Genomic DNA, 18,700 nt, shown 5'->3' on the forward strand with positions numbered 1-18,700 from the left:
ATTATCATTATATCATACCTGTGGCAGAGCGTAGCTCCAAACGCTTCCTATAGTCAGCTGATACTGGAGCTTTGCTGTTTTTCATAGATGTCCTTGTTCTCCGGTTTTCCTCCTCATAGATAGCTCTCATCGTAAAAACCATCTTCCTGATGCCACCTTTGAAGTCATTTGATGTTGCAACTGAATATTTTTTCCAAGAATGAACACTAGAAATGATGCATGTTCTATTGTGCTTTGTGATACACAACTATAATGTATGAGGATGTAACTATAGCAGTGCATGTGAATTTCACACATGAGATTCATAGTCATGTTTCTGCCTACTGTGATGTAAATGAATGTCTTTAAATCAGTTAAAATGGCCCCCTTCTGAAGTAAATGGGTAAGACAAATATTATTTTATTTATTCGTCTATCACATTTCACTTCGCAAAGTAATTATGGTCTGCATTGTCTTAAACTGTAGAATAGATGTGTTGCTGTATAATAGATGTGTTCAGACCAGTGAAAGTTATAGGAAAACCTAATTGGAAGCACAATCAATAAAAAGTGGTAGATCGTACCCATTTGATCTGAATCCTCTCCAGACCTCTCCTGTGGAAGTCTGAAGCCTTTGGGTCTGTCATTCATGGCTTTAAAGGATATCTTGTCTTTGCTGTCCCACACTCTAACTGTGACCTTATGGGAGGCCATTTTAATTAGGAGCTCTCTGGTCACATTGACTTTCAGATTCTGAGACCAACTCACCCACACCTGGTTTCCTTCTCGCCATGGCTTCAGCACCTTGTCAGAACACATAGCACATGATTTCATGATCATCTGAAGATTTATTCTATTTTAAAAAGACAAAAATAGAATTGCACTGCCGTTCAAAAGTTTGGGGTCAGATCATTTTATAGTTTTATTCAGCAAGGAAACATTTAGTTAATTGTAAATTGAAATTTGTAATGTTGCAAAATATTTCTATTTAAAAAAATGCTGTTCTTTTCAACTTTGTATTTATCAAAGAATCCTAAAAAATGTACCACGGTTTTCACAAGAATATTAAACAGCATGACTTTTTTCAACATTGATAATAATAATAAGAAATGTTTCTTGAGCAGCAAATCAGCATATTAGAATGATTTCTGAAGGATCTCAGCTTTGCCATCACATCATTTTTTACTGTATTTTTTGAGCATAACTCAAAAACATTTAAAAAACTGCAAACTTTTGAATGTTATAAAAAAAAAATCATGATTTGTTATCACAACTTTTTTCTTTAGTCAAATCAACTTAGATAATTAATGTGGTTCTGATAACATAATATTTTGAGTTTCTATTTATTAAAGCAATCTCCTTCATTGTGTTAGCTCAAATTTTAAATTTCAATGAACACAAAATTTTAAGGCAACTTACGTTTTTTAAGTTAAACCAACAATATTTTGGGGTTGGGGTATTGTGATAAAGAATTAAAACACACATGCAAAGATCAATCTCAAATGTGCAAATTATTCTTTCTAGGTAGACAAAAAGTGTTCACCCTAAACAGCGAGGTGCACAAAAGAAATCCAAGAGGGCAATTAACTGAAACTCTAGCCCAGCTTTCTTTGGGTCAGTGATGCACAAACTTGTGCATAATGTATTAACATAGATTGACAACAACAACTGTTTGCTTATCAAGTCAAAGTAGTACTAGTTAGTATTATTCTATATATAAATAATTGAGCATTTACAAGCTCCTGCTTATTAACCCCTAATTAATTCCAATAGTTTACCTTAGTCTCTTTGGCCATGTAGAGTTTAGCCGCTGTACCAAACATCACTAGATCCGCTCTGATTGGTTCAGGTTCATCAGGCAGCATGTTGTATTCAATGCAATAAAAGCCCTCAGCTCTGGGGGCCTCCACATTGCATGGCTCTTTCTTTGGCCCTTTTTTTATTTTCTCAGAATTTGTAAAATACTCCTCATGTTCTACTTGATTAAAAAAAAAAAAAAAAGAAGAATATTATTATTCACGCAAAGTTTTATATGACTATTTAGACATGACTATGTCAATTTATTTCATTTACTAGTGTCAGGAAAAATGATTTCATCATCACACATAAAAACAATGGCATACCTTTAAAAATTGCTAATGCAATGCTGACTGTACAGGTGACAACATAGCTGGAGTCTGTTGTGAATGTTGTTATGGTTTGTTCATCCACAGAACTGGATTCTGGCATCTTCATACATGGATCTTCACTTTCGTCAGCATCAGGTCCACTGTCTGTGAGGAGTTCGGCGTTTAAAGACAAATCTTCACTTCTCTTCATGTCAGGTGATGCTGAGTCCCTGCATTCCATTGTGTTCTAGAAATATCGGTCTTGGATTAGAAGATATTAAAACCATCACAACAAATATGGTAGGCTACTATTGTAGTGTACAGTAATGGTTTCAGATCGCAATACCAGTACATGATAAAAATCATCTGTATCTTATTGTATCATTTCTAATTTAAACATTATTAGCAAGCACTATTATTTTACAAAGTTCAACTAAACTTACTGTACCATAACTGGCCCTTCACCGCTACTTTTATGTTTTAATTGAGCGCATAAGCATTAGAGAACTTTGAAACGTTGGCTTTTGTTAAGGAATGCTTTGCGTCGCCTTGACAACCGGAGTCGCGTGAACATAATAAAGCGCGCTCGCTGGTAAATAGGAAATGACAAGCGGCTCATGGAACATAACTACAGTCAACAGCAGTTACACAGTGGCCAATCGACATTCGACTCCACCGGCACTTCAAAGTTTTTACTTACCAGAGGTTGAAAGGAAAATATTGGTTCTGCTATAGGCAGCCTCCATGTAAAACAATTCATTTGCAGCCATAGAAAACTTTAGGAAAAGTAACCCTGTGTATTATAAGGGCATATTCGAGTAAGGCAAATTCCAAAGTTCTCACCACTGGCTAACTACGTTAGCCTACTTTGCAATACGGTGAAAAATACATTAAACTTAACGGGACAATACATTTCAATGTAACAGTAATCATGCTGTTTTTGTAAATAAAATAGCCTAATTAGGCCTACTAACTGCACGATATTAATTTATATTTAACCAAACAGGCCTAAATACAGTATTTTAAAATAAAAATAAAAAAAAGAGTTATGGAGATATGTAGGATATTTATATTTTGTTATTTAGTTCGTTTATTGCATCATTTAATTTTATGTAGGCCTATTGGCCTCTTTTGTGTATAAGTTATGTATCTGCATTATTCATGAAAACTTCAATTTTGATTAACTTTGATATATCCTGTATTTTACAACCTGTATGCATAATATAATGAAATATTATTTCAGTTGATATTTTAAGTTTAAACGTAGATTTTAGTTGTTAATATCGGTTGATTTATATGTAAGCCTATATGACATATCCTGTATACTAGTCTACATTGACAATTGAAATGCCTTTATGTTGTTTAACTTCTTTTCAAAAGTTTTTTTCCCTCTGCAGTTAAGATTTTGGGGGCAGTGCTCCCTTCACAGCAACGCCCCCACGCGCACAGCGCGAGAGTTTCTACTACAAGAGTGGGGCGGTCTGGTGTTCAGATGACATGAACTTGGTATGCTGTTTGTGTGCTTAGAGGATCTGTTGAATCCATTAATCCATTTAGGCTCTATAAATGGAATTTTTGTGAGGGGAAAAAGGATGGAAAAGTCGGACGCATGCGATCCATACAGCCGACCCGCGCGCAGGACACAATGGATAGTGAGCACTCTGGCGTATCATTACGGACTAGACCGTGGAGTGGAAAACGAAATTATAGTCCTCGCAACCGGGTTGGATCAATACCTCCAAGAGATATTTCATCACCTAGACTGTCAGGGAGATGGGAAAATACCAGCCGAGGATTTTAACATTCTTTGCGATATTTTAGGACTCAATAAAGAGTGTGATCTAGAGGAATGCGCGGGGATATTGGATAATCTACCCAAAGAGTTCAGCTTCAGGCAGTTTCACGCAAAACTCTGCGGTTATTTCAGTACCAAAGCTGGGTGTCAGTATGAGAATGGGAGGTTGTTGGTTGGCAAGGAGAGCGAGCATATAGAGACGCAGATCAGACTCCGGAGCCCTTTGAGGCGGCGCGAGAAGCTGCTGTCGTTGGGTACCAGCAATAAGCGAGAAAGCGGAGAGCCTTCTTCGCCCACTGTGGATAGACACACATCAGGTTGTAGGCAGCTGGGATCCTGCACCAGGGAGTGTTACGAGGAAATCGTGGCCCTTGAGGAGGCTGAGGACAGGATAGCCAAACTTGAGGAGGAAAATGCGAGTCTCAGGGAGTTGGTGGAGGACATGCGCGCGGCTCTTCAAAGCAGTGATGCTCGATCACTGGCCCTACAGGTACAGTCACTGTGATCAAGTTCATACTAGCCTAATATACAAACTAAGCAACAATATTTTCTGCATAACGTCTACTTGATTATTAGATCGAGTTTGTGAGCGAATTATAAAAGAACTTAGTGGTTTTGGGGTTCTTCTTCTTCGCAAACCCAAGTCTTTTTAAAATAATTTTACATATTCAGGTGATATGTTAATCTGTAGCTAGCCTGATAAAGTTATAAATAATATAGTCCTCTACTCTGTGACAACCAATGCCTGCTATGAGTGGCAATGGTCTATACCAGGGGTGGGCAACTCAAGATCTACTTTCCTACAGAGGTTAGCCCCAACCTTAATCAAACACACCTGAGCAAGGTCTTCAGGATTACTAGAAAGTCATAGGCAGGTGAGTTTGATCTTGAGAGGATCTCAAAGGCCAAAGTTGCCCAGCCCTGGTCTGTATACCCCTTATATAGCCCCGCCCCTTTTTAGCGCTAGTTGTGTTCCGGTTTGTATTTCCATGAAGGTAAGATCTTACGGATTTATGAATGAACCGCTCATTTTAAAGGTCCCGTTCTTCGTGATCCCATGTTTCAAACTTTAGTTAGTGTGTAATGTTGCTGTTAGAGCATAAATAATATCTGTAAAATTATAAAGCTCAAAGTTCAATGCCAAGCGAGATATTTTATTTAACAGAAGTCGCCTACATCCCGTTTGACTACATCCCTCTACTTCAAGTTCAGATGCCAAGGGGGCCACATTTAAACCATATTAAATGTGAAGGGCCACAAATTACAACTTGCATCGTAAAACTTTATTTATGACAATATTTACAGTTTTTACTTATAGAAATTCAGTTTATTACCTTTCTTGCTAGGTAAGTCTTGCTAGTCTTTGTTCTACTGAATACTGTAATACTGAACATAAAATAAAAAAATTAATTTGGATAATAATTTTCTTGCGATATTAATGAGTTCATACTCAGAGTATTAAAAAACCTTGCTAAGTCTTGCTAGTCTTTGTCCTATTTAAAGTAGGCTAATACTGAACATGGAAATAAAAAATATGGAACAAAAAGTGGATTAACAGTTTTCTAGCAATATTAATTATTAATATTAAGCAAAAAAAAAAAGAGTTCATATTCAAACAGTTATTTTTTTTTTTTTTCAAAACGCTATAAACGCTTTTTTTGTTTGTATTTTTTAAAAAGTCTTTTGTCTTCTATTTTTCGTGTTTGCATTTATGAGGAAAAAACAATGTTACGTAACAGTTCTCCATTACGGACGTGAGCGGCACTAAAAGACTTTCAAACTTTCACGGAGACCTCAAACAGAAAGCACAAATCTTTCTTTAAAAATGGCGTTTATCGCGTTTTGGAAAAGAGCTCTTCATATATTATGTTTATATTTTCAATATTTAACAATTATTGATTAGGCCTATAATATAGGCAATTAGCCTACATCAAATGTTCAATTATTTATTATATGTTTTCTTTAGATGACATTATACAGGGTCGCAACTTTTAAGTTTGTCAGAATTCGCTCAAAAGCAGCTTTTTCATGCGAGCCGTGCCCCGTTCCGAACAAAACTGCCGGTTATAACAAGTGTGTCGCGAACTCATTGACGTGTTGACAGCTCGTAATTGTAATGGGAGCGCTTTTTGCTACTGTTTATAACCCATTGACACTTTGAAAATAAGTTTTGTTTTTTATGAGGATCATCGGCCAATTACACACTGCAGTAGAGATGCGCGGATCAGCTCTAACGTCACCCGAATCAGCTGTGAAAGTGCGCATCTCTGAATGCACGAGCTATGCATAAGCTATAGCGTGCCGCACACACAAGTTGCCTGACAGTTTTACCGCTTGTTTTGCTATTGTTGCGCAAGTTAATGGTACATTTCGGAGATATCAAGTAGCTATATAAAGTCTCACTAAACATTCCACACACATCACAATGACGATGATGAATGTTATTTTTTATTAATCGACCAACGGATTATCGACCGTCCGCAATAGATAAAAATCACACTGTCTAATATTCGCGTAACTTTTGAGCTCAAATTATAAAAAAAAGTGCGTTCATCTTTTGCATGACGCGGGCCATAAAATTAATGCCGATGGGCCGGATGCGGCCCGCGGGCCGCCTGTTGATTATCTGTGCTCTACTTCCTTCTTTAATGACGTCACTAGAACCGTTTTTTGACTAACCTCTGCCCACAGGAATGCTCCCTCAACTCTACCGAAATTCGTTTATGTAGCCTACTTGTGCACTTCTTATAACTTACTGTGTTTACTCAGCTCTTAAGGTGATTTTCTGAAGTAAAACTGACGCTTCATCTTTTGTGTGATGTACAATAAACTTTATTAAACTCATCAGTATATGTTTGATCATCATTCAGACAGCAGACTTGTAGGCTATTAATAAATAATGGATACATACAAGCAGATGACAAATACGTTATAATAACCGTAATTAAACTACTAAACTATACCTGTTTCATCTCTATACAGCACTCTGACTCTGTAGGAATTATTGTCCGACTCGAAATGAACACCATTACTGAGAGTTTCTGATATTATCATCATTCCATTAGATGAAATTGTCCTGACAGACTGAGCGCGAGCTCATGAAGCTCCGCCCCCTGGGTCGTCCAGCAGCAGCTTATTTGCATTTAAAGGGCACACACTAAAACAGCGCGTTTTTCTGTGCCCCAAAAAATGACAATTTAAACATGCTGTAAAAAATGATCTGTTGGGTATTTTGAGCTGAAACTTCACATACACACTCTGGGGACATCAGAGACTTATTTTACATCTTGTGAAAAGGGGCATAATACAGGACCTTTAAAACCTTTCCAGTCTACTGGCATTTTCTATGACATCCGCTTCAAACATTATAATGCTCATGATGGCTTTCGTTAAGTCTAAATAAGTAAATACTCTTCGACAGTGATGCAAGAGAAATATACAGGGCTACTGCAAACACGAAAGTTCAAATGTAACAGTTGTAGGCCAGTAAGAGCTGTGTGTGTAAACCTCACTCCCCTGGCCTTGACCTGATACGAGGGGGAATTTGAACCGGAGTCTCTGCCGTGGGAGGCGGGCGCGCTAACACGAACGCTAAAGAACACAGCCTCCAGCTTCAGTCGCTATGCGCCTGGAGAACTGGTTCGAATCCCGATCAGAGTGGGTCGAGTAGGACCAGTTTCACAAAGATGGCTGTGTGCTTGCTTCTCTGGCGCATAAGGTCTATACTATCACATTCTACTGACATGTTTCTGTGTGTCACAGGTGGGTCTGTGGAAAAGCCACTCGAAACATAAACCAGAGGGTGGCTGTTTCATCGCCCACCAAAGGCGAACAGCCCAGAAGTCTAGCATTTCTGGAAACCTGAAGGACATCCAGAGTTTCCTGAGAGAAGTGGAGCTCATCCGGAATTCCAGGGATGGGCAAATCGAGGAGGCCATGTTCTTCAACCGTAAGCTGGAGCAAGAACTGCGAGTATCACGCGAGACCGTGTTGATGCTGGAGGATTGTAACAGGACTCTAAAGAAGGAGCAGGTGGAGATGAGGAAGAGGGTGGAGGAAGCCAGACAAGCTGTGCTGAGTGGCCTCAAGAAAGTGAAGGAGCTGGAGACCAAAGCCAGTCATGTGCCTGTTCTGCAGAGGCACGTTGAGCAGCTAGAGATGGAGCTTCTGTACTACAGGTTAGTGTAATTCTTACGTGAAGTGCCAGATGGAACAAAAACAAGTAAAATGCATCACAAATTAGGGCTTTTCACCCCAGGTTATCGCCGTTTTAAACCTCGCTTTTAACCGCTTTTGTACCGTTAACCCTGCATTGCGGTGCCAAACTTGCACAGTGTGAATCAATGAGGTGTTAGAATGTTACGACTAGATGCTTAGCAACGGACAACTAATTGTGTCTGCAGTATATAAAATGAGGATACGCAATTTTAGAGCATTTGTGTAAACATATTACGTGCATATAGCGTTCGTCCAATCAGTGACACTGACACTGCAAATATGAAAATAAGGACATTAACCCAGCATTTAGGAATGTACAGTGTGAAATGTCCGCTTATGGATACGCAGGATTAATTGTTAACCCCGGGTAAATTTTGAGTTGTGTGAAATGTGAATCAAGATAACCCAGGATTCCGTTTACCCGGTGTTTAGAATGACTATTTCAAGTGTGAAAAGCCCTTTTATTTACTGAACTACTGTTTCATGAAGTTTTGACAGCGTTTATGCAGCAGGCCTAACTAGGTTTCATATACCCACAGACGTTTGTCACAGTGAGGTAATCTGTTTTTACACTGGGATAGCTTACTTCAGCAATCATGAAGCATAAAGAAGACATTATCTTCACTAACCACAATTTGGCATCTGTTTCTGGGGATTTCACTGATGTAAATGTATAAGACTCTGTCAAAACATGACAATTTAGCAACGATCCTAACACGTAAGGATGTTTACTTAAGCTGTTCAACAGTTTGAAATGTATTACAGAAATCGCAGAGCTCATCCTAGATTCATTAAATATTACTCTGTTTTATGCTGCTGCTACTGCTATTTTGTGATAAAGTTCTTTTGGGAATGACAGTTTGCATTTTGTTTTAGGATTTTAATGAGATTACTCTGCTAGAAGCATTATTGTCACCTGAACCAGACTGAACGCAGTAAACAGTTTCATTACATAATGTAGATTCAAATAATCTGACATAAAGTGAACTGAGATTCCTCTGGGTTAAAATGGCTCCCACCAGAACTTGCTGGCCCTGATTGTGCAGACGTGTGCCAACATGCATGTTATTTAGGTTGGCTTGATGTGGTTCTGCTTCTCGGGTGCAGACCCTGTTTTGTTTGGGTTCATTTAGTTGTCAATGTGTGTGGCAAATGGGCTCCCATATTGGTTAGCTGAAATTATGCACAGCTTCTGCTGGAAGCCACTCATTTCGTAGTTTGGGTTTTATACTTAGGCTGTCATTGAACTTTCCTAGCTCGCAACCATTTAATTTACGCTTAGAAGAAGTTAAGCTTAACGTCATCAGTGTTTACATATTTCTTGCATGCTAATTTTGGGACAGCATTCCTGGCAATCCTGATAAAAGTGGATTTACTGAAAGTCTGGAGTTAGAAGTGTTTTCAGTTATCAATTCAGTGGTAAGATGTGGGTTTTACTGACAGAAACACATTGACTTTTTTAATAAACGTTCACTTTTATACCTCCAGGCTGCACTAATCTATGTGAAGTCTGTGGTGAACTTTACCAGGAAGCCTTTCTATGGCCTCTCCATTGATGCCCTTAAGCCAAATAATTCATTCCAGATCACAATGGAGCTGACACATTTGGGGAGAGTTCCATTCAGCCCGGCAAGGCCTGACCTAAACAGATTGAAAGTTCCCATCTATCTTCAAACAGTTTCCCTGCTCTACAGAATAATGGATGAACACTCCCTGTCTATATCCTAGCAACAATTCCTACCAACCTCACTAAGTTTAGAGATCTTGGCATGCTACTTACGAATGTTTAAAAGTAAGTTCCTGTTTGTTTTTATGTTAAATACCAAATACTGCTGATTCCATATGTTATTCAGAAGCGCTTCTTTCTTTGTAGACTTTATTAGTTTGGGTGTAAATAATTCCTTGGGCTGTACCGCTGTTTTAATATTCAGCCATAACCAGTAACAGACCTCACATCCCAAAGCCATGTTTACAGTCTGCACACTGCAATGAATGCAGTTATTCAAAGTCATTTTGCCAGATATAGTGCCTTTTGGTGCACCACCAGTTAATGCTTGAGGTCTGGGGTTAGAAAAATCTTTTTAATAGAAATTAAAACTTTTTATTAATCAAGACTGTGCAAAATGATCAAAACTGATCAAATAAATGCTGTTCTTTTAAACTTTCTATTCATCAAAAAATCTTTGAAAAAATGACAAAAATATGCAGCTCAACTGTTTTAAACATTTATAATAATAGGAAATATTTCTTGAGCAGCAAATCAGCATATTAGAATGATTTCTGAAGGATCATGTGACACTGAAGACTGGAGTAATGATGCTGAAAATTCAGCTTTGCCATCAAAGGAATAAATTACATTTTAAAATATATTGAAATAGAAAACTGTACTACTTAATTGTAATAATATTTCACAATATTACTGTTTTTTACTGTATTTTTGATCTAATAAATGCAGCCTTGGAGAGCATAAGACTCTTCTTTCAAAAACTTTTTTTTTTAATTAAAATGACTGACCCAGAATTTCTGAATTGTAGTGTTTATAGAATTATGCACAAATATGATTAGATAAGTAAGTATTTATTTATTGTAAATATTTACAAGATGTTTTTAACAAGGTGTAAGAACAACATTTCAATAACCAAAAATGATATATTACAAGTTAGTCACTGTGCATCTTTTTGCCTGGTACCAAAAAGATAGCAAGTAGCAGCTTTCTGTTAGGAACACTATCAGTTAGTAACTGACAAAGCAACTTTCATTATTTATTAATTTATTTATTATAGATTATTTGAAAATGATAGTGCTTTGTTTAAATTAATTAATGAATTAATCATAAGGGTGCCAAAAGACTATTAACAAACTAGCATAGATTACCTGGTCCTTTTAAAAAGTTGGAAGTGAAAGTAATTGTAGCAGTCATAAGTCTCGTGTTTCAGCAGCTCATTTCTGGGGGGGGTGGACGGGACGTAGACACGTGCAGAGCACTCTGACTGGTATGTGGCAGATCAGAGCAGGGTTTTTTTTACTTTGAGGCCAGAAAGCCCCATGGGCAAGTGCTGAAAGCTGAAAAGTCTCTAGAGTGCTTCCAATGGGCACACAGCTCTCTGAAAACAAAAACGCTGGAGAATAGCTTTTGATGCAGCTGCCAGTGGGCGAAGAGGATACCGGTCATGCTCCGCGGGTCACGGACTGACCCATTCACACTGAGAGCAATGCCTTTTATCTGGAGAGAGAGGTGTGTCCGCTGGCTATTTTTCATGTCCTTTTTGTTCAGACCTTAATGCAGTTCTTGTAATAATCACACATATTAATAGCTCACTTCAGTTCCCCCACCTGCCGCTTTACCCTCCCCATCTGGCACGACAATAATCAGCGATATTAGACTCTTTATTCACATGAAAGGGATGTCTATTAAACTAATTTTCTCTTTCCTCAGAGTAGTAATGGTCTTGGAAATGTTGCATTTCTAGAGACACTATTTAATATCAAATTTCTTTCTTTAAGATGTGTGATTACACAACCTTGGACCCGAACAAAGCATCTGATTTATTGTACAGTTTTCTCCAGATTCCGCACACAACAATATAATGTGGTATTATGATATTATTCTGATATTAAAGTTTAAAAGAACAGCATTTATTTGAAATAGAAATTATTTGTAGCATTATAATGTTTTTATTGTCTTTTTTTTGACCAATTGAATGCGTCCTTGCTGAATAAAAGTATTAATTTCTTTTAAAAATTGTATTAATTTCTTACTGCCCCCAAACATTTGAACGGTTATACAACTGAAAGTGATACGTGGCCCCTGGAGATTTACTTTTTTATGAGCCATTTCCGGTCATATTCGACACTTTGGAGTCATCCAGAATGAGAGAAAGTCCAAGTGTAGATCTCACAGATATTGCGTAAGGTTTCCTGAAGCCCTCTTGGCCCTAATAAAGAAAGAGGAAGAGGTTTAGATAGAGGCCAGGTCTCATGGGGGAGGTGGTGGGAACAGACCTGATCTGTTCAGTTCATTACCATGAAAAACACACCATCCGTGTGTGCGTCCTGCCTGGAGGCGTTTTCTCCCCCTCAGAATCCAAGATGGACCGAAACCCTCAGCCTAGACCCCAAGAGAACCGCAGCGAGGCAGACCTTAGGACAAAAGAGACAGACGGTGCGAGAAGAACAAAAAGAGCAGAGGGGGGGACAAGAGCCGCCATCTGGAGGAAGAGGCAAACACTCGGCTGTTTGTTCAGTGGGGGTGAATTTCCACCATCTTACTCTATTTATCGCTCCGCTTTCAGACGTGCTTTATTTCCCTCTATTCATACCAGGTGAAAAGCATTGCATTTATCATCAGGTCTGTGCTGTTTTTTAAGCTCTGCTGACATCACGGAGACTGACATGTTAAATGTAAGGCCGTCTAACCGCTCAAAAATAATCAGTTATTATTCAGAGAACTATTATTTCAGCTGTGGTGCGGCCGACTCTGTAAAATGTGTCCGGGGTAACCTGTTGTACCTCAACACATAATAACAGGGCTGGACAGATGGAATGAACAGTCCTTTGAAAATTCCCTGTATTATGACTGAAGAAGGTAAAGAAATGTCAACAAAATGAGGCCTCATAAAAATGTTGTCTTTAGGAGGTCTTTATATGGCAGGGTTTTTTGGTCCAGTATTTTCTAAGCACTTTGAGAATGAAAAACTCCCAAGACCTTGACTTTTTTTTTTTTCATTTTCAAACCCAGCTACGAACATTTCCCTTTCTCCTCCCAACCTCGGCCAGCTGATACTCTTGCTCTGCAGACCTCAGCACTAATAAACTGCCCACCTTGCTATGTTGGGGGAGAAATGTTCTCGAAAATGTACACTTTTTCTCCTCCTGCTTCTTTGTGAACAGTGCTGGGAAATAACTGAATATATGTGATCTGGATTATAAAATCAGATTCCAAAAATTAACTTCTAATTAGATTGTCTTAAATATATAGTACTTGTAATTAGATTACATTACATTTTAAAACACTCCTAATAAGGCTACAGTTACTTTTTGCAGGATTGCGGGATTACATATAACTGACACATTGGCAGTAAATTATTCATAATTTAATAATTCTCCTTAATTCTTCTTTTAAGTTTTTAAAAGTTTTTTTTTTTTTTAATTCCTAACAGTAAGAATACGGGCATTGAGGAGACTAAGGACGGCAGTCAGAGAAAAGAGCAAGAAACTAAATTACCAACAAGTAAAAAACAATGAGTCAGGCAAAAGGCAGACTCTTGATATGAGTTATGAACTGTAACCAGGTTCTGTCTTATTTACCCTCCAAGCCGTGCACTGTATACCTAATCTTTTCCAGAGCTAATCCCAACATCACCTCTCTAATCCAATGGACATAGGAAGGAGGGTTTTTCGCCTTCTAGTTCAACAGTATCAGACGGCGGGCATGCAACGAAGCATAGGCTATTCCATTTTTATGGAGGTGGGAGAGCTTTAGCTCATCACGTGCTACACCGAAGATAGCTATCAAGGGGTCAGGCCGCAGTGTTTTGCCAGATATAGCTGATAGTGATTGAAAAATTTATGACCAAAAACCATACAAAGATGGACATGACCAAAACATGTGCCCCAAAGAAACAGGAGAATAATGACATCTAGGACAGTTTGGTGCAACATTAGGGTATAATTTAGACAGTCTGTCATTTGAGTAATGCAACCTGTGGACAACCTTAAATTGAATCAAGCCATGTCTAATACAGAGAGAAGATGTGTGTATACGCTGTATGGTATTTTTCCAGATGTCTTCCGGTATCATTTCTCTGACCTCTCCTTCCCACGCTGCCCTGACTTTGTCCCATGTATGAGGGCAGCTATCAAGAATTAATGCATAGATCTTTGATATTGCTCTTTTAGTAGGTTGACTCACATTAAGAACTAAATATAGTAGGTCTTTAGAGGGTGGAGATGGGTACCCTGAGAAAAATTTAGAGGCAAAACTCCGAGCCTGAAGGTATCTAAAGTAGTGAGACTTAGGTAAATTATGGTCTTCACATAAAGATTTAAATGAAACAAAGCCATCCTCAGTGAAGAGATCTCGAAAGAAGACCAAGCCACTTCTGTGCCAAGCTGCAAATGAATGGTCTATTTGAGATGGTACAAAAAGATGATTAAACATTATTGGAGAGAAGCTACATGTATTTGTCAAATTAAAATGTTTCCTGAATTGACCCCAGATCTTAATCGAATTCTGAACCACCAAATTTGAGTTCAGCTCAGTTGATTTAATATTTAGTGGGAGAGGGGCAGTTAAGATCGAAATCGGAGAAACTGGGAGTGTAGCTCTCAGTTCCATATCAGTCCAGACTGGACCCTCTTTATCTGCGAACATGGTTATCCAGTATGTCATCTTAACAATATTGGCTGCCCAATAATAAAACAAGAAATTAGGTAAACCCAATAAGTTTTCCTTTCTAAATAAGGCCATCGCTTATATACATTCGCAAAGTCTTCTAGATTTGTGGAATTGCACACACACAGACCAGACACTCGTCAAGTGGATATAATTACACTGAAAATTGAGAGGACACACTACTGGATATATACACTGAAAATTGAGAGGACAAACTACTGGATTTACAGAAATCAGCAATTTCTTACTTTGTCTTTGGAAGGAATGCACAAATTCACATCATTTTGTATTTGCATGTGATGCAGGGATTCCTGTCAGCCAAACCTAATTGATCATGTATTTACTTGAATTACCCCCTGAATACAATTTTCTTTTCATTTTTATATTAATATGGTACAAGAATATATATGCAAATCAATGTGATAAAGAAGTTAGGTCAAAAATACCCTAATCAAAAGGTAGTCTGATTATATTACCTAATATGTGTTATGTAGATTACAATACCAACCACAATTTTTCTCATGAAATTTGCAATCAGTAATGGACAACAATCGCAAGGAATCAACCAGCACTGTTTGCGAACACTTTAACTTTTCTGAAATGCAATCGTTTAAGTCCATTCGGATTTTTCTCCAATGTGTCCATTTCATGTTTATGACTTGTTAAGACACGTAAACACTTTGCGAACCCCCTTCAAATCTGTGTTTACTAGGACTGCCCTCGTAATAACAAAGTTTCCTGACTCAATTAATTATCGTCTGGTTCCGTTTGGAATCTCCAGACGGTTCCAGACAGCACCCCCAGCAGGATCAGGTGATTTCCAAGATTAACGGCGTCTGTGGATCCACACATGTTCCATGTCTGCCAGTTTGACTCAGCCTCTGTAGTCTTACTTAACCAGGTATCGTGTTACCATGGGCCTATACTCTTAATTGTGGACATCTGTTTCATAGTTTTAAGATAAATCGATCGCTTTATCAAGGACCTCGCAACATCCGGGCAGACCTAATCTAGTTTATGTGGTTGTTTACCATACAATCGTCTCATCCTTCTCATCAAAATGTGCTCCGAGTCTTCATTCCATTGAAATACTTCTCAAGTAAACTGGGTCCAAGAGGGGGTCTGTAAGTTCAGATCCTGCCGTAATAAACACAGGAAGTGCACGTCTAAACCACAAACAGCTGGGCTCGCCCCATGTTAGTATATCACTCCGGTCCAGTGTAAATATAGTCTCAAGATAGAAACCTATTGTTAGGTTGACCACCAAAATAGAGAACTGTTCAAGACAAGAGATGAGACGGGCAGCCAAAAGTGATAGACAGACTAATGAGAGACAGACTTTGCCACAGTTCTGTCTTGCATCTGTTTTGGTTTTGTAACTTGCCCTAAATGTTCTTATAAAAAAAAAGAAAAAAAAGAAGAAGAGTAAGAAAGCTTGCTAGAACTCAATGCTGAAAGTATGAGTAAATGGTGTCTTTTTCCTCTTTGAACACGTACAGGTAGTATTTTAGCCTGTGTGTCTCAAAGAAGAAAGGTTTGTTGTTCACTCTTGTAAAGTTCTCTGCAGACTCTTATCAGTGCCTCAGGCAGCTCATATAAGTGATTCAGATAGGCAGATGCTAGTACAGCCAGTGCAGACTGTTCAGGAAATGTCCAATCCACCTCCACTTCTCCACTGAAAGAAAAGCAAGACGCTCTTTAGTTTCTCTTTAGTTTCCAAAACCTTCTGCTTTGAGAATTTCACAAAGAAACGTAAAACGTGATAGAATATCAGCCCATCCTCTCACAAATGCAGATTCATTCCCCTGTCTTCTGTCAGTGTTCACTAAATAACACGTTTGCTTTGTGTAAGATGAATGTTTGGAAGACAGCGGAGATGGAATCAAACAGAATGGGATTAACGACTGGGAGAGCTAAAGGATGCCAGATGGAGGTTCTGTCAAATTTGGGCTTTGTGTTTGTCTTATTCAGACACATGCTCTGAGCCTCTGTTCTCTCTTTCTGTGAGCGCTATGAAATAAAACCAGTATGTTTCAGCATTTCAGAATCTAGTGTGCATGATATGCTATACTGCATATTAAATTTCTCTTATTTTGTCAGAGCTGTAGCCTAGAGGTTGTCGCACACACTCATGTTGTAGTTGATGCTCATCATTACATGTTGAGCTGCGCTGTGAGGTTTGAAACTTGTCTAATTTAATTTATAGCTTGACTTTACACCTTTCATTTAATTATCCCTTACAAAAAAAGCACTTTGGAGCTACCATAGTGCAGTGTAAAATTGTAAGATGGTACTTTAATATACACTACAGTTTGAAAGTTTGGGGTCAGTAAGATGTTTTTAAGATTAAGTTTCATACATGACAAAAATACAGTAAAATCAGTAATATTGTGAAATATTATTAGTCACATAATCCTTCAGAAATCGTCCTATATGGAGCCCCACACATGACGTGGAAAAATATATATTTTTTTTTTATAATATACACATTTTACTAATCCGTTCCCTTGTTTTAGTTAAATCAAAACGAGGGAACGAATTAGTACAACATGGCCACAATTTACTAAAATTAGGGAACAAATTAATAAGTCGTGGGAACAAATTATTAATTCGTGCCCACAATTTACTAAAATGAATTTTTGTTGGATGTCATGTGCAGGGCTCCATATACTTATATGCTGATTTGGTGCTCCATAAATTTTTTTTGCGGCTTAATGTTTTTGTGGAAACCATGAAACATTTTTTCAGGAACCTTTGATGAATAAAAGTATTAGTAATAATATACGTATAAACATATTATCTTAGAACATATTGATAAAAAACCCTGAAAATGTTGTCATTAAATTTTCTCCAATTATTTAGAGATGCCTCTGCAGTTGTTTCTGTTAAGAAGAAAGTACTTTTCTCCACCCTTGAATTTTCATTTTGATTGCATTTTCATAACCTCTTATGCAACCGTTCTGTTCTACTTTGTTTCTGACTTGTTTCACAGTCTGTGTTTGAAGGGGCCAAGATGGCTGGATCTAATATTGAGGCTCTTCCAAGAGTCTGGAGTGGATTCAGGTGTCTAGAGAGCTCATTTAACTGCTCTCAATCTGTGCTCTCGCATCCATTTCTACAGACGGTTACTGAGTTTTTTCAGTAGCTCATCTTCATTTGTTATTCTCAGTCATAAAGAGTTTGACAGAAAGCAGATCCTGTCAGCAGTATTAGTCATATACACAATTCTAATCACTTCTACAAGACTATAACATTGAGCAGATGTGGCATACAATAATGTCCTGGCTTTTCAGAGGCACAGTTATCTTTTTTGGCACTTCAAAAACTATAGTTAAAATAAAAAAAAATAAAAAAAATATTTTTCCAGGACAATATTCAAAATAAAACTACATACATTTATTTTGAATATTCCCTGTAGTTCACGTGTTTTGTTTTTTGTTTTAGAAAATAACAATCATGTACATGTACAAATGTATGTTCACAAAAAAATATGGGGTCAGTAATATTTTTTTATGTTTTTGAAAGAACTTATGCTCAGCTTGATCAAAAAATGATGTGAGGTTTTGAAAATACAGTAAAATTGTGATATATTGTTACAGTTAAAATAGCGGTTTTCTATTGTAATATATTTTAAAATTTGATATATTCCTGTAATGGCAAAGCTCAATTTTCAGTATCATTCTCCAGTCTTCAGTGTCACATGATCAATCAGAAACCATTCTAATATGCTGATTTGGTGCTCAAAATTTATTTTTGTATTATTATTAATATCAGTGTCGAAAACAGTTATTCTGCTTAATTTTCTCTTATTAATAAGACTCTTATTAATAGAAAGTTCAAAAGAACAGCTCAATTGAAACAATGTAAAAGTCTTTAATGTCACTTTTGATCAATTTAATGCATGCCTGCTGAAAAAAAAAAAAAAAAGTTTTTTTAATGGTAGGGTAAATCTGTTTATAATGAATTAAGTCCCACAAAATTTACAGGTTTTAAAAATACAAAATGTGCAACCTGTTCTTGGAAAGTGCCTTTTATTTAATTATGGAACACATTATTCCAACACAAACTTCAACATCCTTGTCAGTTAAACTCCATAGTTACACTGTGCATGTGCAATCTCTTTATCATCGTGCCTAGACCGTAATACCATACTTATGTCAATGGGTTCCTATAGCAACCCTGACAGGCCTGTTTAGGGTCTCCCTTG

At 37.6% G+C, this 18,700-nt stretch overlaps 1 protein-coding gene across 5 annotated transcripts in view; it reads left to right on the forward strand.

Moving 5' to 3' along the window:
- Positions 1-18,700, forward strand: part of efcc1 (EF-hand and coiled-coil domain containing 1) — a 31,767-nt gene that overhangs the window by 5,098 nt on the left and 7,969 nt on the right. For 4 of the 5 annotated variants that reach the window (XM_084100883.1, XM_084100882.1, XM_084100885.1 and 1 more), the window contains 3 exons: positions 2,192-2,302; positions 3,484-4,371; positions 7,644-8,059. In XM_084100883.1, the coding sequence (XP_083957009.1) occupies positions 3,595-4,371; positions 7,644-8,059 (1,193 nt within the window). In that variant the 5' untranslated portion in view covers positions 2,192-2,302; positions 3,484-3,594. Of the gene's footprint in view, positions 1-2,191; positions 2,303-3,483; positions 4,372-7,643; positions 8,060-18,700 lie in introns of those variants that run through there. The other variant, XM_084100886.1, reaches the window with a different exon arrangement.

The sequence above is a fragment of the Abramis brama genome, assembly GCF_963993115.1.
Source record: "Abramis brama genome assembly, chromosome: 23".
Taxonomy (NCBI): Eukaryota; Metazoa; Chordata; class Actinopteri; order Cypriniformes; family Leuciscidae; genus Abramis; species Abramis brama.